Source organism: Pleurodeles waltl, chromosome 3_1, assembly GCF_031143425.1.
Source record: "Pleurodeles waltl isolate 20211129_DDA chromosome 3_1, aPleWal1.hap1.20221129, whole genome shotgun sequence".
Classification (NCBI taxonomy): Eukaryota; Metazoa; Chordata; class Amphibia; order Caudata; family Salamandridae; genus Pleurodeles; species Pleurodeles waltl.
In genome coordinates this window covers 1,868,048,807-1,868,076,095 of record NC_090440.1, presented here as the reverse complement: position 1 = coordinate 1,868,076,095, position 27,289 = coordinate 1,868,048,807, and the positions used below count along the sequence as shown (strand labels likewise).

Genomic DNA, 27,289 nt, shown 5'->3' with positions numbered 1-27,289 from the left:
TACATTGAAAATAGTTTTTGGGGTCTCTTCACGGTAAGGATGTTTAACATTGCGTTTCTTCATGTCCTACTTTTGAATACTATGCGCTGTGCCTCATTGGCAGTAAGTCCTAATTAGTGGTGACTTATTAATGTCATAAAATAATGTTTTGACCAGACAAAAGGGTTTATTTTGACAGATAGAATTACAGTTTAAGACTGCTTCAGTCAGGCTATAATGGTAGGCCTGAAGCCATGGTTTAAAGTGTCACTGTAGTGGATGGCATAATGGGTGCTCCAGTCCACTGGTGGCATTCACCTTACAGGCCATGGGTAGATGTTGCACTATATACTTGAGACTAATAGGTAAAATTAAATATATCAATTAGTGTCCGTAGGCAAACAAAGGGAATAAATGGGGATGACTCACATTATATCATGGAATGTCAACAGTCTCCTCGATAAGATTAAAAGGTCAGCAGTGCTTGCTCATGTCCATAGACATAAACCCGATATGCTCCTGATGCAGGAGACACATCTCATTGGGAATCAATGCCCCTTCTTAGCCCGTAAAGGATTTGACAGGGTGTTTCACGCCAGGTTCATGGGAGGCTCAAGGGGGGTGGCAATAGTGCTGCATCGCTCACTACCACTGGTGGTGAGACAAGAATGGAGAGACCTGCAAGGGAGATATGTGGCGATCTCAGATACAATGGAGGGTCGAACAATGAACATCGTGAACGTATATGCCCCCCCGAATATGGTGCGTAAGACTCTAGGAGATCTGACACAAATATTGGCGGAATTGCTCCCTGGAAACACGGTAATAGGGGGTGACTTTAATGTAGTCCTGAACCCAGGGCTGGACACGAGTGGGGGGCCATCAGCCCACAGACAGGCTATGGCCACTAGCTTATCCGGATGGATGTCATCGACAGGGCTCTGTGATGCCTGGAGAACTTGGCATCCAAGGCACAAGCAATTCACACATCTCCGCAGCTCACAGTACACAATCCAGGATAGACCTGGTGTTCATGCTAGCCAGTGAATGCAGTCACCTTTCCCACATCAAGATCCTACCACGTGGGATCTCAGACCACACGCCGATCCGTCTCAGAATGGGCCTCGCAAACCCATTGACCCGCCCCATGTGGTGGCTAAACGCATGGTATCTACAAGACGAGGAATACGTCGATAGCTTGAGGGAGTCGCTACGTGAGTACTTCATTATTAATGGGGGCTCAGTGAGGTCGCCCGGAACCCTATGGGCGGCGAGTAAGGTGGTGCTGAAAGGGGCAGCTAGGGCCTAATCCGTGCACGGGAGCGCTCCCGGGCCTCTCGAATTACCCAACTGGAGGCCTGTGCCATCCGTCTGGAAACAGAGCAGGAGGCACACTCGAACGAACGGATAACCAGACTACTCCTGCTGATTCAGGAGGAGATTCATAGTCAATCCCTAGAAGCGACCAAACACATGTGGCGCGCCTCCACGGCCCGAGTTTATGGATGGGCAATAAGACAGGGAAACTATTATATTGGTTGATTTCCCAACAGCTGGCTCCCCAAATCGTCCCTGAAATTTGCAATGAGCATGGGGAGCGGTTAGTTGAGTTCCAGGAGGTGGCCGAGGCGTTCGCTGACTACTATAGGGTCTTGTATCGAGCAACTAATCCCGAGAGGACGGGCACCTCCGACCAGTTCCTGGCAGATACCCCGCTCACGGAGCTACCCACTGTAGATGTCCGGACACTGGAGGAACCGTTCATTGAAACGGAAATTGGTGAGGCTATAGCGGCGATGGGAGCAGGGACAACTCCTGGGCCTGATGGGTTCCCTCCAGAATACTATAAGAGGTTTAGGGAAGACCTGGTTCCGCACCTAATGAATCTCTATGCAGAAGAGGACCAGAAAAGCTCCTTTCCGGATGGGCTAGACGTTGCCACCATTGTCGTATTGCCTAAGACCCACCCCCTTCCCTTTACTGCGCGGACTATAGACCCATATCTCTGATTAACAGTGAAGTAAAGATCTCTGCCGCGATACTGGCCTCCCGTCTCAAGAGGTTGATGCCCCTGCTAGTGCACCCGGATCAATATGGATTCATGGCCGGACGTAGCACGCGTCATTGTATACGAAGGCTCCAAGTGGCCCTCGCAAGGCGACACCGACTGCCCCAACAATTAGCCCTCCTGTTCATTGACTTCGAAAAGGCGTTTGACTCCGTTGACTGGGGGTTCCTTCTTGCAGTGCTCCGGCGCGCCAGTTTTGGACCAAGGTTTTGCCGATTGGTCCAGGCCCTGTATACAAAGCCTACGGCGCGGGTGCAGGTTAATGGAGTCTTGTCCTCGGCCTTTCCAATTCATCTGGGTTGCTCTGGAGATTGAGCCCTTAGAAAGAACGATAAGAGAAGACCTGATTTATCGAGGTTGGAAATGGAGCCCCTCGTGCGAGAACCGAGTGGCCTTATATGCAGGCGATGTCCTGCTATACATGGCAAATCCGGGAGTGACTGGCCCTCGAAGTTTCCATCTACTCCGGCGTTTTGAGGAAGCCTCCGGGCTCAAGATGAACCCGGCCAAGTCGGTGCTGGTCCCTCTGGCACGATCACGAGACTGCTTTGACTGGCAAGAGGTGGTGCCTCTGCGCCGGTTAAGATTTAAATACCTTGGGATATGGGTTGCGCTGCTCCCGGAATTATCCTGGTCCCTGAACCTAACTCTGCTGCCGTCTCGTGTACGAGAGGACCTTAGGCGGTGGCAATCATTGCCGCTGAATGTATTGGGCCGTATAGCTTTGCATAAGCTGATGGTCCTACCGCACCTCCTATATGTGACCCAGAACTTGCCATGTACATAATGGGGGACTGGGCATAGCGGACCCGTAGCTGTATTACCTGGCGATGTACCTCCTGGTGGCTCATGATTGGTTCAATTGGGGTTGGTCAGACCCAGCATATCAGGTAGAACTTAATGCTTTAGGGTACCCCCGTATCCTGGATGTGCTCTATGGTGCGCCGATCCCCAGGGAGCTAGAGCCTATCACCAAGGCGGTCTTTTTAGCATGGAGAGCAGCTCTAAGACATACTGGTTGGAACAAAGTGGTTACTCTGCAAACCCCATTGTGGCACAGTAACGGGCTGAGAGAGACAGCCAAACTGGAGGGATTCAGGAAATGGGACACACTGGGCATATCTTTGGTGGGAGATGTATGGAAGGGTAGCATGATGAAGTCCTTCCAAGAAGTACAACAAGAGTTTCAATTGTCCCCAAAGCTATTTTTTAGGTATCTCCAACTCCGGCATGCCCTTGGTATACACCTGAAAGAGATGGCCCCCTTGCCGGAATTCAACCCAGTCAAGGCTAAAACACTCATGGGAAGTCTGGGGAAGAAAGGCGTTTCCCAAATCTATAGAATGTTAGAAAATAATGCACCTGGGGATCTAAGCCACCTTAGGAAGGGATGGGAGAAGTGGGTGGGACCGCTTGAAGAGACAGATTGGGCAGAGGCACTGATGGCTTCCCGAGCACTGGCGGTGTCGGCAAGACTGAGGGCGATTCAATTCTATTTTCTACACAAAGCATATCTGTCTCCAGATAGGCTGCACAAGATGGGTGTCCGTTGCTCTGCCCGGTGCCCGCTGTGCGGTGGGGGCCAAGCCGATTTCTTCCATATGATATGGTCTTGCCCCGTGATTCGGGTGTACTGGGAGGGAGTAAACCAAGAGTTGAACAGTGCTTTTTGAACATTGCAAATACTGACCCCAAAAATGCTTCTATTGGGTATAATGGAAGACATGGCGAGGTCCAGAGCGGACAAGACTTTGGTCGTAGCAGCAACACTGGTGGCTAAGAGAGACATTGCAGCTGCTTGGAATACTGCGAAGGGCCCCTCCCTTTAGAAATGGAGATGGGGGTAGACTGGTGTGTAGCCCAAGAAAAAGTGGTATACGACTCAATGGGATGCCCCCATAAATATGAGAAGATTTGGGGGAAATGGACGGGATTGCTAGGTTAAAGGGGCTCAAAAGAAAGAATGTGTGTGCATGCTCCTTCTTTTTTCTCTGTATTATTAAACTATGACATTTGGGAAATTCCTGTGTACCTCAGGTACAGAAGTGTCAGATTAGAATTGATCATCCAGTCGGTACCAAACAGACCAAGGCTTGTATGTTACTTGTGTGCTTTACCTGTTTTCTCTTTAAAAGCAATAAAATTTGTTTATAAAAAAAAAGAAAATATCAATTAGTGGTATACCAATTTCATCATGTTGAAAGGAGAGGCACTTTACCTCTGGTTAGCAGCGGTAACGTGCACCGAGTTGAACAGTCAGCCAAAACAGTTAAGGCAAAAATATGGGGGTATACCATATAAAAGAGACTTATTTATAGCCTTTCTTTCATTAAAATGTCTTATTTTCATCCACTCAGCCTTTTTGGGCCCTTCGCTTAGGAGGGTCAGACAAATTAGCCAACATATGACATATGCTCCTATCACTTAGCACACCCATTTAAAAGCTAACTTTATCAATACCGTTAGCACCCAGTTCAATTGTTTTTAAACATTCTGGTAAATTGTGCATATTCTCTGGAGTCCATTTCATTATTTTCAGAGCAGAACTGTTAGATCTGACAGTCTTAGGGTGGTCAGCCCTAACTTTTTGCCTGCCTCCCTCCACTTTTGAGATACTGTTTGTGCTGTGTTTTAGACTCTGCGCACTTTACCACTGCTAACCAATACTAAAGTGCATATGCTCTTTCCCCTTAAACATGGTAACATTGGATCACACCCAATTGGGCTATTTAATGTACTTATAAGTCCCTGGTAGAGTGCACTAACGGTGCCCAGGGCCTGTAAATTAAAAGCTACAAGTGGGCCTGCAGCACTGATTATGCCACCCACTTAAGTAGCCCCTTAACCTTGTCTCAGGCCTGCCATTGCAAGGCCCGTGTGTGCAGTTTCACTGCCAATTTGACTTGGCATTTAAAAGTACTTGCCAAGCCTAAAATTCCTCTTTTTCCACATATAAGTCACTCCTAAGGTGTGCCCTAGGTAATCCCTGGAGCAGTGTGCTGTGTAGGTAAAAGGCAGGACATGTACCTGTGTAGTTTACATGTCCTGGCAGTGTACAACTACTACAATTCGTTTTTACACTACTGTTAGGCCTGCTCCCTTCATAGGCTAATGTTGGGGCTACCCTCATACATTGTTTGAGTGGTAGCTGCTGATCTGAAAGACATCATTGACCTGAAAGGGGACCTGGTGCACTTCTAAGCCATTCTTTGAAGTCTCCCCCACTTCAAAGGCACATTTGGGTATAAAAAAGGGCCTCTGCCCTACCACCTCAGAAACTTCCTGGAGAAGAAACCTGAACCAGAACCTGCACCCTGACAAGAAGGACTGCCTGGCTGCCTAAAGGACTCACCTGACTGCTTTCTGCAGAGGACTGCTGCCTTGTTGTTGCCCTGCTGTCTTGCTGCTTTCTTGCCTTGCTGCAGAAGTGCTCTCCAAGGTCTTGGATAGAGCTTGCCTCCTGTCCCCTGAAGTCTCAGGACCAAAAACACTGCTCTCCTGCAGCTGAAATCCCCATGCAGCGTAAATTCGACTCACAGCCTGCCAAGAATGATGCACAGTCTGCTTGCGGTGAAAAACAATGCAGCCCGACCTCGCCACAGAAGATCAACGCAGCGCCAGCAACACGACCGGAAGTTCAATGCACAGCCCTACTGGATTAACCCAAGCTGACTCAGAACGACGACGCCCGATTTCCTGAGAGGAATCCCCAGCAAACTCTGTTATTTTGGTTGTTGAATCACATGTGATGAAAACCGAGTTCTCTATGCTTGGGTAAATAGTCACTACGTGGGACTGCTGATTTTGTTGAGTTCAGAATATGCCAGTAAACTACCACCAAGTGGCTGATGATAAAGCATCTGGCTCTTTTTTAAAGAGATATGTGTCAGAGGGCAAGGAGTACAATAGTTGGACATAAAGAACAAGCATTATTATTAGCACAAGCACTTTGATGATGTCCCTTGGTAGGGGGGGCCTTGGTAGGGGGGTCAAATCTGTGTTATGGAGCCACTATATTATATAGTGGCACCATAACACAGATTTGGCTATCTCTTTAAGTGATGATTCAGGAGAGTGCTGTGCCAATGACAACTAGACTAGATGTTATCATAACAGGAATATGGTTAAAGATGTGAAAGGTATGGTAGAGGTCAAGGAGGATGAGTATGGTATAGAGATAGTTGTGTTGTTCTGTAGTTTTGAGATTTGAAACATGAATCTGCTTTGATCAAATTGATACTTAGAATCACGTACCAAGGGTGCTTATTGGTGATATCCCTATATAACATTTGAATGTATTTACACTTCTAGTGAACAAGTCTGATTTCTCTTTAGCTTCAAAGAATCAAATGTTCACAGATATGTAGCAGTTCAATGTTAATAAGTACCCCAAATAACAAAAGTATGTTGCATATGAATTTATTGGTTACATGTTAGCCTTTGCGAAGGAAGTATCTTTTAATGATCTCTAACTCTCCTGAAAGAACCAACTCTGGGGCTTGAGGCGCCCCAGTCGCTGTATCTCTTGTAATCGCCGGGTCTCAAGTAGTACTGACGTCCTCTGTAGTTGGGCTCTTCATAGAAGACCCAGTGCCCATCCTGCACATTACAGGAATAGATGTCATTGTAGCGGAACTGCTCATACACATGTGGGCAGTCTTCAGAGAACTCCATCATCTGACCTCCAAAGTTTTCCCTCTCATAAACTCTTATTCTGTAGGATCCACGGTGCTGTAATGGCAAGTAAAGACAAGTATTAAAACCTTTCTTAAAATGAAAAGCATTACAAAATAAAAAGATAAAAGATAACTGGATAATTTAATTGAATAACAAAACCTTTGTTAAAAAATATTGGAATACATTACTTCGCTTTTCAAACGAAACTTGCACTTGCCATCCTTTTTTTGATAACAACAGGCAGTATTGTATGTCTGAAAAGAATAATTGGTATCTACTACAAGATAACAATTAATTCAGAAGGGTTTATATTCGTAAGCTGTTTTTTGTGCTACAGAACCCTTCTCCCTATATTTTTCCGATTCCCTTGCAAAAGTATATTGGATAAGATGTTCTTGGTTATATGAGTCAGATCAGACCTCATGTTGTCCTGCTTGTAGCTGTGCAGCAGTTTCAGCAATAACTGATACGCAGTGGAGATAAAAAATCACACTGATGCGGGAATCCACAGATGACTAGGCAACAGCCACTTGCCCCATTACACTGCCAAGCCCATCAAAGGTATAGAGGTGGTCTAGATGATTGGCTAACATTCTAGAATATCTCCAAGACAGTTACAGTAATTTTTGTCATCTGGGTCAGGAGGCTGATGAAGCAAATACCCATAAAAGGGGACAGTACTATGCAGAATTTGGTACACAATAGAGGTCACCACCTGGAGACACAATATGTCTAGTTGGAATGTACTAACCAATGTTTAGGTAGTTTTAGTAACATAAAGCACTGGAATTTAACTTTGCTGATATAATAATGTAATAGAATGTGGGAATGTTTTGTCACATGGCACACAATTCTATCCTTCACAAACCACCAACACTCTTCTTTCCTACTTGGTGTCCTACTTGGTGTCTTGCAATCTCGGATTGCACTGTAGGACTCTTAATTGTACTGCAGGCCCACACAAATAACGCAGACAGTTTATTTATGGGATATGGCCATTCTGGCATAGGGTAGATGCGAACTGAGGGCCTGATTCACAAAAGTAAACTTACACCTGGTAGTAAAATTACACTTGTAGTTTGTGAATTCCAAAAAGTAGTATAAATACTTTGGTGAGTGGAAACTTGCACAAAAGTGTAAGTTTTACTTTCTGAATTAGGTCATGAGACTGTTTTATGGATTGGTGTATTTGAAGAGCTAGACTGAAAAGGGTACTCTGAAGAAACCAAAATGAAACAGAGTTACACTCACTTGTGGGGTCAAGCGGCATGACCTGATCGAGTCATTGAAGCCCATCCAGTGCTGGAAGTCAGGGTACTCCCCTCTTTTCAGATAGTACTGGTGTCCCCTGAAGTTGGGATGTTCATAGAGTACCCAGTTGCCACTTTCCACTCGGATGGAGTTACAACGGCTGAAATAGGAGCTCAGATCGGCACACTCAGTGCTGCACTCATAGGAACGGCCCTGGAAGTTCCTGTCTTCATAGAAGATGATCTGTAACAAAAAAGATCACTTTTTTTTTCATTAATGTGTATTTCTGCATGTTCTCGGGATAAACATGTGTTTTTTGTAGTAGAACAGAGGATAACAAATACATCGCTATGAAAGGTGAACTACCACACATTATTTTCATAGTTCTTTAATAATGCATGTCAATACAGATCGATTACCTGCTTGCCTTGCTTTCATTCTGCTGGTTCTGGTTTACTGTATCAATTCCAAACTGTGCTACTAGTATCTAATAGCAAATAATTATATTGGAATTTCACAATGCTTCTTTTAACTCAGGTTCCTTGTTACCAGTTAATACTTGTGCAAACTATAATAGTGGAATAGAACTAAGACATACTAAATTGCCTGTTGGTTGAAATTTCGATAACTGATTTTAGTGCTCTAAAGAGGGAAAAGTCATATCTAAGCTACTTCTCACTAGAATCGGTTTTTTAAATTTTAAATGTATTGAGCAAAATTAAGTAAAAAAGTGACCCTGGTGCTGAGAACCCAAAAATAAAGAAGTAAATACGAAAAGCTGCCAAATAACGTTTTAGTAAAATAGATTAAAAGACACATTTTACTCTGCTTTATATGGACTGACTGCTCCCAAGTGGACCTGATGTATAAGAGCAAAACATTCCTCATCTTGGTTGTCACACTGGTAAGGAAGGGCACTTATGTGGCAATGTCCAACGGGTGGAGTAACAAGAAAAGCCTTGCTGGAAGATCAGAAGGTTCATGTTGGGCAATACTGTTCAAACCTTGGGGACGGACTTCCATGCATATACATTCGTCTGCATTTCGTACTGTTGCTTTTGAACAACTGTTGAGAAATTGATTTCTTAATTGTGTAATAAAGAAAGATCCTAGGAAACACCTAAACAAGGTAAGTGCGAGCTAATGACTATTTGATGAGTTCAGAGTCCACAGACCAGTTTTCGACATTGTATCGTTGTGCCTCATGTCCCATAGGTGTCAAAATTGAAAGCACTTTAAAACAATGTCATTGCTGTTGTTAGGACCTGTATCAGTACCTAAATATTAGACGTACAGCTCTCAAAATCATTCCAATAATTTTCGTTTTGTCTAGCTAAAGTCATGCTATGTTATGGAGAGGTATGTTTATCGCTCCTTTTACCTACACTAGGTGATAATAATACAATTTAATTTTTATGTCTGATCATTTGCTGTGTAACTTAGATTGCTTTACTTAACAAGAATCAGGGTATAGATTAAAAAACTATGAATATTTGGTGACGGAAATAGGTTAGTCTCAATACAGCCAAGGGAAAATAATTTTGTTTGGGGCCTAACTAGAAGGCCATGAGGAATGAAGACTTGAAAACCCAAACCAGAAGACGGGTCTCTGGGTTATCATATCACAAATAGTTATACAGCTGTGGAAAGAGTAGAGTTGAGACAGTATATGTAATAAACTGAAGGTCATACCACCACCACCTCACAGTAGAAAAGCATGTTGAGAAGAAGCCTACCTACTTTGAAGGAAACAATGGGGTAGATTGACAATTTTTTCACACAGCACACAGTATATTTTCCCCTTTGCGTAATGCTGCACTGCATTGTGCACAGGGGAAAACGCAGCACAGAGTCAATCTGCTATGATTGGCTCTTCCTAGTTGGCGCTCTAAAAAGCTGCCTTTGTGACCCACAACTTCACGGAGGTCAGGGCACATAATCTGGCATTGGATTTGTGTTGGAAGCACACACTTGCAGTACACGATCCTATGTCTAGACAAAGATAGAAAATACCACACACTGAGGCCCATATTTATACTTTTTGACGCTAAACTGCGCTAACGCAGTTTAGCGTCAAAAAATTTAGCGCCGTCTAACGCCATTCTGAAGCGCCATGCGGGCGCCGTATTTATGGAATGGCGTTAGCCGGCGCTAGCAGACCGGCGCTGCCTGGTGTGCGTGGAAAAAAAACACGTAGACCAGGCAGCCCCGGCGTAGGGGGAAAATGGCGTTAGGGCGTCTTAAAATGGGGCAAGTCAGGTTGAGGCAAAAAAATCGCCTCAACCCGATTTGCGCCATTATTTTCGACGCCCAGACGCCATTTAAATGACTCCTGTCTTAGTAAAGACAGGAGTCATGCCCCCTTGCCCAATGGCCATGCCCAGGGGACTTATGTCCCCTGGGCATGGTCATTGGGCATAGTGGCATGTAGGGGGGCACAAATAAGGCCCCCCTATGCCACCCAAAAAAAAATTACAAATATAAAAAATTATACTTACCTGAACTTACCTGAATGTCCCTGGGGTGGGTCCCTCCATCCTTGGGTGTCCTCCTGGGGTAGGCAGGGGTGGCAGGGGGGGTCCCTGGGGGCAGGGGAGGGCACCTGTGGGCTCATTTTGAGCCCACAGGCCCCTTAACGCCTACCCTGACCCAGGCGTTAAATAGTGGCGCAAATGCGGGGTTTTTTGACCCGCCACCTCCCGGGCGTGACTTTTGCCCGGGAGTATAAATACGACGCATTTGCGTCGCCGTCATTTTTTTAGACGGGAACGCCTTCCTTGCATCTCATTAACGCAAGGAAGGCGTTCACGCAAAAAAATGACGCTATTTGCCCATACTTTGGCGCTAGACGCGTCTAACGCCAAAGTATAAATATGGCGTTAGTTTTGCGCCGAATTTGCGTCGAAAAAAACGACGCTAATTCGGCGCAAACGGAGTATAAATACGGGCCTGAATGTGTGCTGTAAATTTCAGCACACATGCAATTCATCTATGGGTTTTATGAGAAATTAAAACATGTCCTCTTGTTCAAGAAGGTTTTATTTTTATGGAAAGCCCTGTGTGGCTATCTCAGTAAGTAAACTCCACAATACATAGAATCAAATGGCCGGGTGATCTGGTGTGTTCTAACATGAAGAGTTTTAAACTATTAAAGATGTGCTACAGTACACATATACAATGCGCAGGTCATTTTAAAACGCTGTATTAGCTCCTCAAATGACATTTGGTTGCAGTGTGTTTAGAGAGGCCAAGTCGGGTGTCCATGTACTACAGTATGGCAATTTTCAACAAAGGCCTTCTATAATAAATCCTGATTTCAGATTTAGTACTACAACAAGCCAATACCGCCTTGTGATCAGCTGCTGAAATAAAAGTGCCAAACAAAACTATAAACGAGAGAATATTTCAGAAATAAAATTACATTAAGGTTACTTTGGTGCATATCAAATGTTCATGTCCGGATTAAATTCTCATATTCTGCTAATCATATAAATGAGAAGATTATTGTGTATGAATGTGTCTCTGTCACAAAACAAATCACAACCTGACATTTCTCACTCACCTTCCCCATGTTGGCTGCTGGATGGTTTGTCGACCTCGGTGCTGTTCATGGGCGCTTAGCAGCCTTTATATACACCCTGTGATCCTGCTGCCTGTAGGAGAACAATACACTGCACCACACAACGGTTTCTGCCCACTAAGGTGAATGTATAGAGGCCCTCTGAGTTCTATAACGCGCGCACTGGGATTGTTTGTATTTGCTTACTGGGGAGTCCCATTGACTGTGAAACTAAAGCACATCGTGGTCGCATGGTCGCTGAGCTAAAAGCAGTATATTGTGCTTTAAATAATGTAACTTTTAAAGCATTCCTGCTGACTGGAAGTAAGCGGTTTTCAACTGCTAGATACAGTTAGAAGAGTCATGCAACAGAAAATCGTCCCAAAGCTTGAGATTTCCACATCTGACTAATTTTATTTGGCTACCAGAGCAATACAAGTGAATAAAGAGAGAATTTATAGATGGGTTTTGCACATTTATACACAGTGGTGCCGGAACATGGATGCTGCCATCAGTGGAAAATCAATGAAGTCATAGTGTTTATAAAAAATCAGAGAGTCACCAAAAGAACATATGTAGGAAATGAGGCACACCCATTCAAGAGGAGAGTCATAAGGTTGTGGTTTGTAGCCAATGGTGCATTTGGAGCACCATATCACAAATATATCATTAAGAATAGTGTAATAGGGTACTGTCATGCAAAGCACAGACATGCAGTTTTACTGATACACACTATATGTGAACATGGGGTATCGGCAAATATTTATGATATGCGCATTATGAAGTTGTTGAGGTTTGTTTTTATCGTATAACATCCATACTTACAATTGCTCTTTAGAATTACAAAAATGTGTTTCATTTATGCTATCCTAACTGCTGATATACTATGAAATATGTGTACCAGTCTTTTACAGGTATTTGATTGGTCGTAGTGTACGAGAAACAAAAGCATCCTACTGCCTTTCCTTTCACACTCCTTGTAGTCCAGCAAGATTGTCACATGATTCACTTTACAAAATCCTCTCAATTGGTAGTTAGAGTATGAAAAGTAAACACCACTTTCTATATTAAAAGAATAAGCATCAATTTCTCAAGAGCCTGACATTTGACCTCTGTTTTTGAACACACAACATACGTGACAAAATAAAAACAAAATGTAAAGCATCTTTATTGCTCTTTTACCTTCTGGCTCCAGCATTGTTATTGTGTGGGCCCTACACCCCTACTCCAGCACTTATGGGTATAACAATTGTATTCGTTTTTGAATAGCAGACCACCTAGTAGTCCCAAAAACCATCCCCTCCAAAACCCAAATGCCAGTATGTGCAGCCTCATTATCATGCACTGCTGTCATGACAGGAGCACTTCCTGCTTCAAATGTCACAAGAAGCATGGCCATTGCAACACAGCATAATGCACATACTGTCCCAGCATTGGATTGTGCAGGAAACCCCTTAGTTAAAATGGCTGTTTCATGAGAGTGACAATGCCAGCCATCTTAGCTAAAGTGATTTCTCTCAAAATCTATAGATACCCAGTGCACATCTACACAAAAGCAATGTTCTATATCTATGGCTATCTCCTTATGCTTGCCTTGGCAAGTTGTGAAAACACACCACTTCATGGTCCACTTTGCAGAGTGAGCAAGAGCCCTAGACAATAAAAGGAAATAGGCAGCAGACATGACATGGGATGGGAATGCAGGGTCACAGGACAGTAAGGCAAGCAGTGTATACTTGGTGGATACCGCTGCTGTCTACGCTGCATTAGGTGTTTAGGTTTGTTTTTAAATTAAAACTGCACTCTTCAGGCCTGAATACGATCTTGGCAGATGGGATGCTCCATCTCAAACGTGATGGATATCCCGCCTGCCCTATTACAAGTTCGATAGGATATAATGGAACTTGTAATATGGCAGATGGGATATCCGTCACGTTTGTGCGTATCCCATCCACTAAGATTGTAATCAGGTCCATAGCCTTAGAACCCAGATGTGCAGACTGCACAGACTGACAAAAATTATGCAATGATCACGCTGAGTTAACATCCTCCATAATTCCTAAGTGACACACACCTGGCACAGCCACTGTGTAGCACAGTCTTACACCGAACGTGGTGTTGAACAAAACCCACTCTGAAGCTAAGGCAGGCACCATATTTGAAAAGTAGGTAAGAACTGCATGAAACGCAACCCCTTGTTTGGAAGATCACTGAGGCCCAATAAGCGGATTATAGGAAGTGAACAAAGAGACTGACTCTTGACAGGTGGTGATCTGAGAGCCCACCATTCTGAAATGCCTATTCCCATGCCAATGGATCACTTCATAAGTGTAGACCCTTTCAGGCTTCTCTGTCAACCTCAGGAACAAATGCTGTAAGGTTATGAGCACATATAAAGAATACATGTCTCTTCAGAGCAGTCAATCTTTAGATGTGTGAGATACCAAGAAGGATAGCAGGAAGGTAGCTCGTCCAATTGTGAAACTAGGCCAGTCCGACACAGATTACATCCAATGGTACTGCTCTTTAACTCTATTACTTCCTATCCATCAAATAGGACCTCCCACTAACAAATACACTTTGTCTAGGCATGGGGCTAAGGGGTCTCCCTTTCTTCCATTCAGACAGGTAAACAGTTCTGCCAATGCCAAAGTGGCTAATGTGTCACAGGGCTGTTTCAGGGTACAGGATGCCCCAGAATCAAGCAGAAAAACTAATTACTGGTTCTCAGTTTCACAAAGGTTTCATCCAAAGTCAGAAACAAAGACAAGGTATTGGTCTTGCAGCACCAGGAACCTACTGGAGATAGTGCAATGGCCAAGCTATCTTTGTGCACCTAGCAGACTGACAATATTTGTATGGGAAAGTACTTTTTTACATACAGACTATGAGCGAAGTCTGAAGATCCAGGAGTAGATCTCGATGTCCCAGTGAGAGCAACAAATCCCCCTGTGTTTAAAGGAATTGCCTCAGCTCTCACTACAGTTGGGTTCTGCCCACTAAATGTTCTGATACCGCTGTGTCATGCTGCATTCTACCAAGAATGCGGGTCAGTCTTGCAAGCACTTAGCCACCCACTTTGTGGTCTGGGTGGTGTTCTGGGGTCTTTGTCACAATTCACCTTTCATTCCAATACATCTATCATGAAACTTCTCATTTAGGTTTTGCTTTGTTTGCTACAGCTACATCCTGCCATGGAATGTACTTAAGAGCCCTGCACACATATTTACAGCCCACCAGGAAGATTAGCTTTTGTTAAAAAAAAGTGTTCATATGTTATCATTCAGCAATGTAATTTGTAAATCCATCTTCCACACATCACCAAAATGTGTGATTGTCATCAAGTCATTTTTTCCATAGCTCGGTTCTCATCTGTACCATATTTAAAAGTTACTGAATTTTTGATTATGGCAAATGTGTTAGTAAAGTCAGTGTTACCCCTTGATGACTTTTCCAGTTTCATTTCATGTGATTTCATGTGATTTCATGTGTGTTAGACCTGACAGCCTAAGGGTGGTCACCCCTAACTTTTTGCATCCCTCCCTCCACTTTTGAGATACTGTTTTGCTGGCTTTAAGACTATGCACACTTTAGCACTGCTAACCTGTGCTAAAGTGCATATGCTCTCTCCCTTTAAACATGGTAACATTGGATAATACCCAATTGGGCTATTTAATTTACTTCTAAGTCCCTAGTAGAGTGCACTATATGTGCCCAGGGCCTGTAGATTAAATACTACTAGTGGGCCTGCAGCACTGATTGTGCCACCCACTTCAGTAGCCCCTTAACCTTGTCTCAGGCCTGCCACTGCAAGGCCTGTGTGGGCAGTTTCACTGCCAATTCGACTTGGCATTTAAATGTACTTGCCAAGCCTAAAACTCCCCCTTTCCTACCTATAAGACACCCCTAAGGTGTGCCCTGGGTACCCCACGAGGGCAGGGTATTGTGTAGGCAAAAGGCAGGACATGTACCTATGTAGTTTACATGTCCTGGTAGTATAAAACTGCTCCCTTCATAGGGTAACATTAGGACTGCCCTCATACATTGTTCGAGTGGTAGCTGCTGATCTAAAAGGAGTAGGGAGGTCATATTTAGTATGGCCAGAATGGTGATATAAAATCCTGCTGATTGGTGAAGTTAGATAGTTAGATTTAATATTACTATTTTAGAAATGCCACTTTTAGAAAGTGAGAATTTCTCTGCACTTAAATTGTTCTGTGCCATACAATCCACATCTGGCTGGGTTTATTTGACAGCTCCTTGTGCAGTCACTCAAACACCCCCCAAACGCAAGATACTCAGCCTCACTTGCATAAATCTGCATTTTGAATGAGTCTTCCCGGGCTGGGAGGGTGGAGGGCCTGCCTTCACACAAAGGACTGCCACACCCCCTACTGGGACCCTGGCAGACAGGATTGAACTTAAAGGGGACCTGGTGCACTTCTAAGTCACTCTTTGAACTCTCCCCCATTTTAAAGGCACATTTGCGTATATAAACAGGGCCTCTGCCCCTACTGGCTCAGACACTTCCTGGAGAAGAAACTGGGACCAGAACCTGCATCCTGCCAAGAAGAACTGCCTGGCTGCCCAAAGGACTCACCAGACTGCTTTCTGTGAAGGACTTCTGCCTTGCTGCTGCCCTGCTGGCTTGCTGCTCTCTGGCTGAGGTGAAGAAGTGCTCTCCAAGGGCTTGGATAGAGCTTGCTTCCATTTCCCTGAAGTCTCAGGACCAAAAAGACTTCATCTATACAAGAAGGATTCCTTGTGCAGCAAAATTCAATGCACAGCCTGCCAGAAATGACGTAAAGCCTGCACCGCGGGGTAAATTTCACTGCGTGCCAAACCAGAACGACTCTGCAATGAGAAGATTGACGCAGCGCCAGCGTAGCAACCGGAAATTCGCCGCACGGCCCACTGGATTGATGCACAGCCGAGCCGGAATGATGCGGTCCGACTTCCAGAGAGGAATTGACGCAGCGCATGCCGTGCAGTAGAAAATTCGATGCAATGCCCACCGGATTGACGCAGCTCCTGTGACTTCATCCTGCTATTGCAGGAAATCCACGCATCGTCCCCTGGGCATCTGAAAAACCCGCAACCCAAGAGGCTCCCCGAACGAGCGCCGGAAATTGACGCACAGCTGTCCCTGCGTGAAAAACTAAACAACGCATTGCCAAAGAAAATTGATGCACACTGCTTTGTTTGCACGCATCTCCTCCTCTGCTGCTCTTTGCGAAGATCTTTCATGCAAACCAGGTACTTTGTGCTTGAAAGAGACTTTGTTTGCTTTTAAAAGACTTAAGACACTTTATATAACTTTTCAGTGATATCTCAACATATATTTATTGCATTTTAATCATTTTGACCTGCATCTTATCAGATAAATATTATATATTTTTCCAAACACTGTGTAGTGTATTTTTGTGGTGCTATATTGTGTTATTGTATGATTTATTGCACACATACTTTACACATTGCTTTCTAAGTTAAGCCTGACTGATCAGTGCCAAGCTACCAGAGGGTGGGCACAGGATAATTTGGATTGCGTGTGACTTACTCTGACTAGAGTGAGGGTCCTTGCTTGGACAGGGGGTATCCTGACTGCCAACCAAAGACCCCATTTCTAACAATATGGGTCAGTGGTCAACGCAGATTTTCTGAAACCTGATATTGGTCAAAAGATTAAGGGCCAGATATACAAGACCCAAGCGCCACCGGAGAGTCACTTTTTGTGATGCTCCAGTGGCACTGTACACATTTACAAGCCACCTTGTAAATATGGGTCCCTCTGATGCAGTTTTTTGTGTCAGACGGGCGTGCAATGCACCAGATCTACAAGAAAGTGATACATCAGTCCTGATGTGCCACTTTTCTTGTACCGCCCTTAGTTCCCCTAACATCACCATGGTAGCACTGTACTGTATTAACCCCTTCGCTGCCAGGCCTTTTCCCCCTCCTGTGCCAGGCCTTTTTTTGCCTATTTGGGGCAGTTCGCGCTTAGGCCCTCATAACATTTTGTCCACATAAGCTAACCAAGCCAAATTTGCGTCCTTTTTTTCCAACATCCTAGGGATTCTAGAGGTACCCAGACATCATGGGTTCCCCTGAAGGAGGCCAAGAAATTAACCAAAATACAGTGAAAATTTAGTTTTTTTCAAAAAAATGGGAAAAAGTGGCTGCAGAAGAAGGCTTGTGGTTTTTCCCCTGAAAATGGAATCAACAAAGGGTTTGCGGTGCTAAACTCACCAGCTTCCCAGCTTTCAGGAACAGGCAGACTTGAATCAGAAAACCCAATTTTTCAACACAAATTTGGAATTTTACTGGGACATACCCCATTTGTACAATTTTTTGTGCTTTCAGCCTCCTTCCAGTCAGTGACTGAAATGGGCATGAAACCAATACTGGATCCCAGAAACCTAAACATTTCTGAAAAGTAGATAGAATTCTGAATTCAGCAAGGGGTCATTTGTGTAGATCCTACAAGGGTTTCCTACAGAAAATAACAACTGAAAAAGAAAAAATATTGAAATTGAGGTAAAAAAAAACATCAATTTTTCTCTACGTTTTACTCTGTAAGTTTTTCCTGCTATGTCAGATTTTCGAAAGCAATATACCGTTACGTCTGCTGGACTCCTCTGGTTATGTAGGGCTTGTAGGTTCATCAAGAACCCTAGGTACCAAGAGCCAATAAATGACTGCACCCTGCAGTGCGTTTTCATTCTATACTGGGTATAAAGCAATTCATTTGCTGAAATATAAAGAGTAAAAAATAGCTATCAAGAAAACCTTTGTATTTCCAAAAAGGGCACAAAATAAGGTGTTGAGGAGCAGTGGTTATTTGCACATCTCTGAATTCTGGGGTGACCATACTAGCATGTGAATTACAGGGCATTTCTCAAATAGATGTCTTTTTTACACACTCTCCTATATTTGGAAGGAAAAAATATAGAGAAAGACAAGGGGCAATAACACTTGTTTTGCTAATATATGTTCCCCCAAGTCTCCTGATAAAAATGATACCTCACTTGTGTGGGTAGGCCTAGCGCTCGCGACAGGAAATGCCCCAAAACGCAACGTGGACACATCAGATTTTTTTAAAGAAAACAGAGGTGTTTTTTGCAAAGTGCCTACCTGTAGATTTTGGCCTCTAGCTCAGCCAGCACCTAGGGAAACCTACCAAACCTGTGCATTTTGGAAAACTAGAGACCTAGGGGAATCGAAGATGGGGTGACTTGTGGGGCTCTGACTAGGTTCTGTTACCCAGAATCCTTTGCAAACCTCAAAATATGGCTAAAAAAACACATGTTCCTCAAATTTCTGTGGCAGAAAGTTCTGGAATCTGAGAGGAGGCACAAATTTCCCTCCACCCAGCGTTCCCCCAAGTCTCCCGAAAAAAATGATACCTCACTTGTGTGGGTAGGCCTAGCGCCCGCGACAGAAAATGCCCCAAAGCACAACGTGGGCACATCCTGTTTTTTGACAGAAAACAGAGGTGTTTTTTGCAAAGTGCCTACCTGTAGATTTTGGCCTCTAGCTGAGCCGGCACCTAGGGGAACCTACCAAACCTGTGCATTTTTTAAAACTAGAGGCCTAGGGGAATCCAAGATGGGGTGACTTGTGGAGCTCTGACCAGGTTCTGTTACCCAGAATCCTTTGCAAACCTCAAAATTTGGCTAAAAAAACACATTTTCTTCACATTATGGTGACAGAAAGTTCTGGAATCTGAGAGGAGCCACAAATTTCCTTCCACCCAGCGTTCCCCCAAGTCTCCCGATAAAAATGATACCTCACTTGTGTGGGTAGGACTAGCGCCCGCAACAGGAAATGCCCCAAAGCGAAACGTGGACACATCCCATTTTTTTAAAGAAAACAGAGGTGTTTTTTGCAAAGTGCCTACCTGTAAATTTTGTCCTCTAGCTCAGCCGGCACCTAGGGAAACCTACCAAACCTGTGCATTTTTGAAAACTAGAGACCTAGGGGAATCCAAGATGGGATGACTTGTGGGGCTCTGACTAGGTTCTGTTACCCAGAATCATTTGCAAACCTCAAAATTTGGCTAAAAAAACACATGTTCCTCACATTTCTGTGGCAGAAAGTTCTGGAATCTGAGAGGAGGCACAAATTTCCTTCCACCCAGTGTTCCCCCAAGTCTCCCGATAAAAATGATATCTCACTTGTGTGGGTAGGCCTAGCGCCCGCGACAGGAAACGCCCCAAAACGCAACGTGGACACATCCCATTTTTTCAAAGAAAACAGAGGTGTTTTTTGCAAAGTGCCTACCTGTAGATTTTGGCCTCTAGCTCAGCCAGCACCTAGGGAAACCTACCAAACCTGTGCATTTTGGAAAACTAGAGACCTAGGGGAATCGAAGATGGGGTGACTTGTGGGGCTCTGACCAGGTTCTGTTACCCAGAATCCTTTGCAAACCTCAAAATCTGGCTAAAAAAACACATGTTCCTCAAATTTCTGTGGCAGAAAGTTCTGGAATCTGAGAGGAGGCACAAATTTCCCTCCACCCAGCGTTCCCCCAAGTCTCCCGAAAAAAATGATACCTCACTTGTGTGGGTAGGCCTAGCGCCCGCGACAGGAAATGCCCCAAAGCACAACGTGGGCACATCCCGTTTTTTGACAGAAAACAGAGGTGTTTTTTGCAAAGTGCCTACCTGTAGATTTTGGCCTCTAGCTGAGCCGGCACCTAGGGGAACCTACCAAACCTGTGCATTTTTTAAAACTAGAGGCCTAGGGGAATCCAAGATGGGGTGACTTGTGGAGCTCTGACCAGGTTCTGTTACCCAGAATCCTTTGCAAACCTCAAAATTTGGCTAAAAAAACACATTTTCTTCACATTATGGTGACAGAAAGTTCTGGAATCTGAGAGGAGCCACAAATTTTCTTCCATCCAGCGTTCCCCCAAGTCTCCCGATAAAAATGATACCTCACTTGTGTTGGTAGGCCTAGCGCCCGCGACAGGAAATGCCTCAAAGGGCAACGTGGACACATCCCATTTTTTTTAAAGAAAACAGAGGTGTTTTTTGCAAAGTGCCTACCTGTAGGTTTTGGCCTCTAGCTCAGCCAGCACCTAGGGAAACCTACAAAACCTGTGCATTCTTTAAAACTAGAGACCTAGGGAAATCCAAGATGGGGTGACTTGGGGGGCTCTGACCAGGTTCTGTTACCCAGAATCCTTTGCAAACCTCAAAATGTGGCAAAAAAAACACATGTTCCTCACATTTCTGTGGCAGAAAGTTCTGGAATCTGAGAGGAGGCACAAATTTCTTTCCACCCAGCGTTCCCCCAGGTCTCCCGATAAAAATGATACCTCACTTGTGTGGGTAGGCCTAGCGCCCGCGACAGGAAATGCCCCAAAGCACAACGTGGGCACATCCCGTTTTTTGACAGAAAACAGAGGTGTTTTTTGCAAAGTGCCTACCTGTAGATTTTGGCCTCTAGCTGAGCCGGCACCTAGGGGAACCTACCAAACCTGTGCATTTTTTAAAACTAGAGGCCTAGGGGAATCCAAGATGGGGTGACTTGTGGAGCTCTGACCAGGTTCTGTTACCCAGAATACTTTGCAAACCTCAAAATTTGGCTAAAAAAACACATTTTCTTCACATTATGGTGACAGAAAGTTCTGGAATCTGAGAGGAGCCACAAATTTCCTTCCACCCAGCGTTCCCCCAAGTCTCCCGATAAAAATGATACCTCACTTGTGTGGGTAGGCCTAGCGCCCGCAACAGGAAATGCCCCAAAGCGCAACGTGGACACATCCCATTTTTTTAAAGAAAACAGAGGTGTTTTTTGCAAAGTGCCTACCTGTAGATTTTGTCCTCTAGCTCAGCCGGCACCTAGGGAAACCTACCAAACCTGTACATTTTTGAAAACTAGCGACCTAGGGGAATCCAAGATGGGGTGACTTGTGGAGCTCTGACCAGGTTCTGTTACCCAGAATCCTTTGCAAACCTCAAAATTTGGCTAAAAAACACATTTTCCTCACATTATGGTGACAGAAAGTTCTGGAATCTGAGAGGAGCCACAAATTTCCTTCCATCCAGCGTTCCCCCAAGTCTCCCGATAAAAATGATACCTCACTTGTGTTGGTAGGCCTAGCGCCCGCGACAGGAAATGCCTCAAAGGGCAACGTGGACACATCCCATTTTTTTTAAAGAAAACAGAGGTGTTTTTTGCAAAGTGCCTACCTGTAGGTTTTGGCCTCTAGCTCAGCCAGCACCTAGGGAAACCTACCAAACCTGTGCATTCTTTAAAACTAGAGACCTAGGGAAATCCAAGATGGGGTGACTTGGGGGGCTCTGACCAGGTTCTGTTACCCAGAATCCTTTGCAAACCTCAAAATGTGGCAAAAAAAACACATGTTCCTCACATTTCTGAGGCAGAAAGTTCTGGAATCTGAGAGGAGGCACAAATTTCTTTCCACCCAGCGTTCCCCCAGGTCTCCCGATAAAAATGATACCTCACTTGTGTGGGTAAGCCTAGCGCCCGCTACAGGAAATGCCCCAAAGCGCAACGTGAACACATCCCATTTTTTGAAAGAAAACAGAAGTGTTTTTTGCAAAGTGCCTACCTGTAAATTTTGGCCTCTAGCTCAGCCGGCACCTAGGGAAACCTACCAAACCTGTGCATTTTTGAAAACTAGAGACCTAGGGGAATCCAAAATGGGGTGACTTGTGGGGCTCTGATCAGGTTCTGTTACCCAGAATCCTTTGCAAACCTCAAAATTTGGCTAAAAAAACACATTTTCCTCACTTTATGGTGACAAAAAGTTCTGGAATCTGAGAGGAGACACAAATTTCCTTCCACCCAGAGTTCCCACAAGTCACACCATAAAAATGATACCTCACTTGTGTGGGTAGGCATAGCGCCCGCGACAGAAAATGCCCCAAAGCACAACGTGGGCACATCCCATTTTTTGAAAGAAAACAGAGGTGTTTTTTGCAAAGTGCCTACCTGTAGATTTTGGCCTCTAGCTCAGCCAGCACCTAGGGAAACCTACCAAACCTGTGCATTTTGGAAAACTAGAGACCTAGGGGAATTGAAGATGGGGTGACTTGTGGGGCTCTGACTAGGTTCTGTTACCCAGAATCCTTTGCAAACTTCAAAATCTGGCTAAAAAAACACATGTTCCTCAAATTTCTGTGGCAGAAAGTTCTGGAATCTGAGAGGAGGCACAAATTTCCCTCCACCCAGCGTTCCCCCAAGTCTCCCGAAAAAAATGATACCTCACTTGTGTGGGTAGGCCTAGCGCCCGCGACAGGAAATGCCCCAAAGCACAACGTGGGCACATCCCGTTTTTTGACAGAAAACAGAGGTGTTTTTTGCAAAGTGCCTACCTGTAGATTTTGGCCTCTAGCTGAGCCGGCACCTAGGGGAACCTACCAAACCTGTGCATTTTTAAAAACTAGAGGCCTAGGGGAATCCAAGATGGGGTGACTTGTGGAGCTCTGACCAGGTTCTGTTACCCAGAATCCTTTGCAAACCTCAAAATTTGGCTAAAAAAACACATTTTCTTCACATTATGGTGACAGAAAGTTCTGGAATCTGAGAGGAGCCACAAATTTCCTTCCACCCAGCGTTCCCCCAAGTCTCCCGATAAAAATGATACCTCACTTGTGTGGGTAGGCCTAGCGCCCGCAACAGGAAATGCCCCAAAGCGCAACGTGGACACATCCCATTTTTTTAAAGAAAACAGAGGTGTTTTTTGCAAAGTGCCTACCTGTAGATTTTGTCCTCTAGCTCAGCCGGCACCTAGGGAAACCTACCAAACCTGTACATTTTTTAAAACTAGCGACCTAGGGGAATCCAAGATGGGGTGACTTGTGGAGCTCTGACCAGGTTCTGTTACCCAGAATCCTTTGCAAACCTCAAAATTTGGCTAAAAAACACATTTTCCTCACATTATGGTGACAGAAAGTTCTGGAATCTGAGAGGAGCCACAAATTTCCTTCCACCCAGCGTTCCCCCAAGTCTCCCGATAAAAATGATACCTCACTTGTGTTGGTAGGCCTAGCGCCCGCGACAGGAAATGCCTCAAAGGGCAACGTGGACACATCCCATTTTTTTTAAAGAAAACAGAGGTGTTTTTTGCAAAGTGCCTACCTGTAGGTTTTGGCCTCTAGCTCAGCCAGCACCTAGGGAAACCTACCAAACCTGTGCATTCTTTAAAACTAGAGACCTAGGGAAATCCAAGATGGGGTGACTTGGGGGGCTCTGACCAGGTTCTGTTACCCAGAATCCTTTGCAAACCTCAAAATGTGGCAAAAAAAACACATGTTCCTCACATTTCTGTGGCAGAAAGTTCTGGAATCTGAGAGGAGGCACAAATTTCTTTCTACCCAGCGTTCCCCCAGGTCTCCCGATAAAAATGATACCTCACTTGTGTGGGTAGGCCTAGCGCCCGCTACAGGAAATGCCCCAAAGCGCAACGTGAACACATCCCATTTTTTGAAAGAAAACAGAAGTGTTTTTTGCAAAGTGCCTACCTGTAAATTTTGGCCTCTAGCTCAGCCGGCACCTAGGGAAACCTACCAAACCTGTGCATTTTTGAAAACTAGAGACCTAGGGGAATCCAAAATGGGGTGACTTGTGGGGCTCTGGTCAGGTTCTGTTACCCAGAATCCTTTGCACACCTCAAAATTTGGCTAAAAAAACACATTTTCCTCACATTATGGTGACAGAAAGTTCTGGAATCTGAGAGGAGACACAAATTTCCTTCCACCCAGCGTTCCCACAAGTCACACCATTAAAATGATACCTCACTTGTGTGGGTAGGCCTAGCGCCCACGACAGAAAATGCCCCAAAGCACAACGTGGGCACATCCCATTTTTTGACAGAAAACAGAGCTGTTTTTTGCAAAGTGCCTACCTGTAGATTTTGGCCTCTAGCTCAGCCGGCACCTAGGGAAACCAACCAAACCTGTGCATTTTTAAAAATTAGAGACCTAGGGGAATCCAAGATGGGGTGACTTGGGGGGCTCTGACCAGGTTCTGTTACCCAGAATCCTTTGCAAACCTCCAAATTTGGCTAAAAAAACACATTTTCCTCACATTATGGTGACAGAAAGTTCTGGAATCTGAGAGGAGACACAAATTTCCTTCCACCCAGCGTTCCCACAAGTCACACCATAAAAATTATACCTCACTTGTGTGGGTAGGCCTAGCGCCCGCGACAGGAAACGCCCCAAAACGCAACTTGGACACATCCCATTTTTTGAAAGAAAACAGAGGTGTTTTTTGCAAAGTGCCTACCTGTTGATTTTGGCCTCTAGCTCAGCCGGCACCTAGGAAAACCTACCAAACCTGTGCATTTTTAAAAACTAGAGACCTAGCGGAATCCAAGATGGGATGACTTGTGGGGCTCTGACTAGGTTCTGTTACCCAGAATCATTTGCAAACCTCAAAATTTGGCTAAAAAAACACATGTTCCTCACATTTCTGTGGCAGAAAGTTCTGGAATCTGAGAGGAGGCACAAATTTCCTTCCACCCAGTGTTCCCCCAAGTCTCCTGATAAAAATGATACCTCACTTGTGTGGGTAGGCCTAGCGCTCGCGACAGGAAATGCCCCAAAACGCAACGTGGACACATCAGATTTTTTTAAAGAAAACAGAGGTGTTTTTTGCAAAGTGCCTACCTGTAGATTTTGGCCTCTAGCTCAGCCAGCACCTAGGGAAACCTACCAAACCTGTGCATTTTGGAAAACTAGAGACCTAGGGGAATCGAAGATGGGGTGACTTGTGGGGCTCTGACTAGGTTCTGTTACCCAGAATCCTTTGCAAACCTCAAAATCTGGCTAAAAAAACACATGTTCCTCAAATTTCTGTGGCAGAAAGTTCTGGAATCTGAGAGGAGGCACAAATTTCCCTCCACCCAGCGTTCCCCCAAGTCTCCCGAAAAAAATGATACCTCACTTGTGTGGGTAGGCCTAGCGCCCGCGACAGGAAATGCCCCAAAGAACAACGTGGGCACATCCCGTTTTTTGACAGAAAACAGAGGTGTTTTTTGCAAAGTGCCTACCTGTAGATTTTGGCCTCTAGCTGAGCCGGCACCTAGGGGAACCTACCAAACCTGTGCATTTTTTAAAACTAGAGGCCTAGGGGAATCCAAGATGGGGTGACTTGTGGAGCTCTGCAGAATCCTTTGCAAACCTCAAAATTTGGCTAAAAAAACACATTTTCTTCACATTATGGTGACAGAAAGTTCTGGAATCTGAGAGGAGCCACAAATTTCCTTCCACCCAGCGTTCCCCCAAGTCTCCCGATAAAAATGATACCTCACTTGTGTGGGTAGGCCTAGCGCCCGCAACAGGAAATGCCCCAAAGCGCAACGTGGACACATCCCATTTTTTTAAAGAAAACAGAGGTGTTTTTTGCAAAGTGCCTACCTGTAGATTTTGTCCTCTAGCTCAGCCGGCACCTAGGGAAACCTACCAAACCTGTGCATTTTTGAAAACTAGCGACCTAGGGGAATCCAAGATGGGGTGACTTGTGGAGCTCTGACCAGGTTCTGTTACCCAGAATCCTTTGCAAACCTCAAAATTTGGCTAAAAAAACACATTTTCCTCACATTATGGTGACAGAAAGTTCTGGAATCTGAGAGGAGCCACAAATTTCCTTCCTCCCAGCGTTCCCCCAAGTCTCCCGATAAAAATGATACCTCACTTGTATTGGTAGGCCTAGCGCCCGCGACAGGAAATGCCTCAAAGGGCAACGTGGACACATCTCATTTTTTTTTAAGAAAACAGAGGTGTTTTTTGCAAAGTGCCTACCTGTAGGTTTTGGCCTCTAGCTCAGCCAGCACCTAGGGAAACCTACCAAACCTGTGCATTCTTTAAAACTAGAGACCTAGGGAAATCCAAGATGGGGTGACTTGGGGGGCTCTGACGAGGTTCTGTTACCCAGAATCCTTTGCAAACCTCAAAATGTGGCAAAAAAAACACATGTTCCTCACATTTCTGTGGCAGAAAGTTCTGGAATCTGAGAGGAGGCACAAATTTCTTTCCACCCAGCGTTCCCCCAGGTCTCCCGATAAAAATGATACCTCACTTGTGTGGGTAAGCCTAGCGCCCGCTACAGGAAATGCCCCAAAGCGCAACGTGAACACATCCCATTTTTTGAAAGAAAACAGAAGTGTTTTTTGCAAAGTGCCTACCTGTAAATTTTGGCCTCTAGCTCAGCCGGCACCTAGGGAATCCTACCAAACCTGTGCATTTTTGAAAACTAGAGACCTAGGGGAATCCAAAATGGGGTGACTTGTGGGGCTCTGGTCAGGTTCTGTTACCCAGAATCCTTTGCAAACCTCAAAATTTGGCTAAAAAAACACATTTTCTTCACATTATGGTGACAGAAAGTTCTGGAATCTGAGAGGAGCCACAAATTTCCTTCCACCCAGCGTTCCCGCAAGTCTCCCGATAAAAATGATACCTCACTTGTATTGGTAGGCCTAGCGCCCGCGACAGGAAATGCCTCAAAGGGCAACGTGGACACATCCCATTTTTTTTAAAGAAAACAGAGGTGTTTTTTGCAAAGTGCCTACCTGTAGGTTTTGGCCTCTAGCTCAGCCAGCACCTAGGGAAACCTACCAAACCTGTGCATTCTTTAAAACTAGAGACCTAGGGAAATCCAAGATGGGGTGACTTGGGGGGCTCTGACGAGGTTCTGTTACCCAGAATCCTTTGCAAACCTCAAAATGTGGCAAAAAAAAACACATGTTCCTCACATTTCTGTGGCAGAAAGTTCTGGAATCT

General features: G+C 44.8%; 1 protein-coding gene across 1 annotated transcript; it reads right to left on the bottom strand.

Annotated features, from left to right (window-relative positions):
- Positions 1–6,450: 6,450 nt before the first annotated feature.
- LOC138283448 (gamma-crystallin-3-like) lies at positions 6,451–11,643 on the bottom strand. Its single transcript, XM_069221400.1, has 3 exons — positions 11,538–11,643; positions 7,976–8,218; positions 6,451–6,778 (listed from the first exon to the last, which is right to left on the bottom strand). Exons 1-3 carry the CDS (start codon positions 11,544–11,546, stop codon positions 6,506–6,508), a joined length of 525 nt encoding a protein of 174 aa, XP_069077501.1. The 5' UTR covers positions 11,547–11,643; the 3' UTR covers positions 6,451–6,505.
- Positions 11,644–27,289: the final 15,646 nt, after the last annotated feature.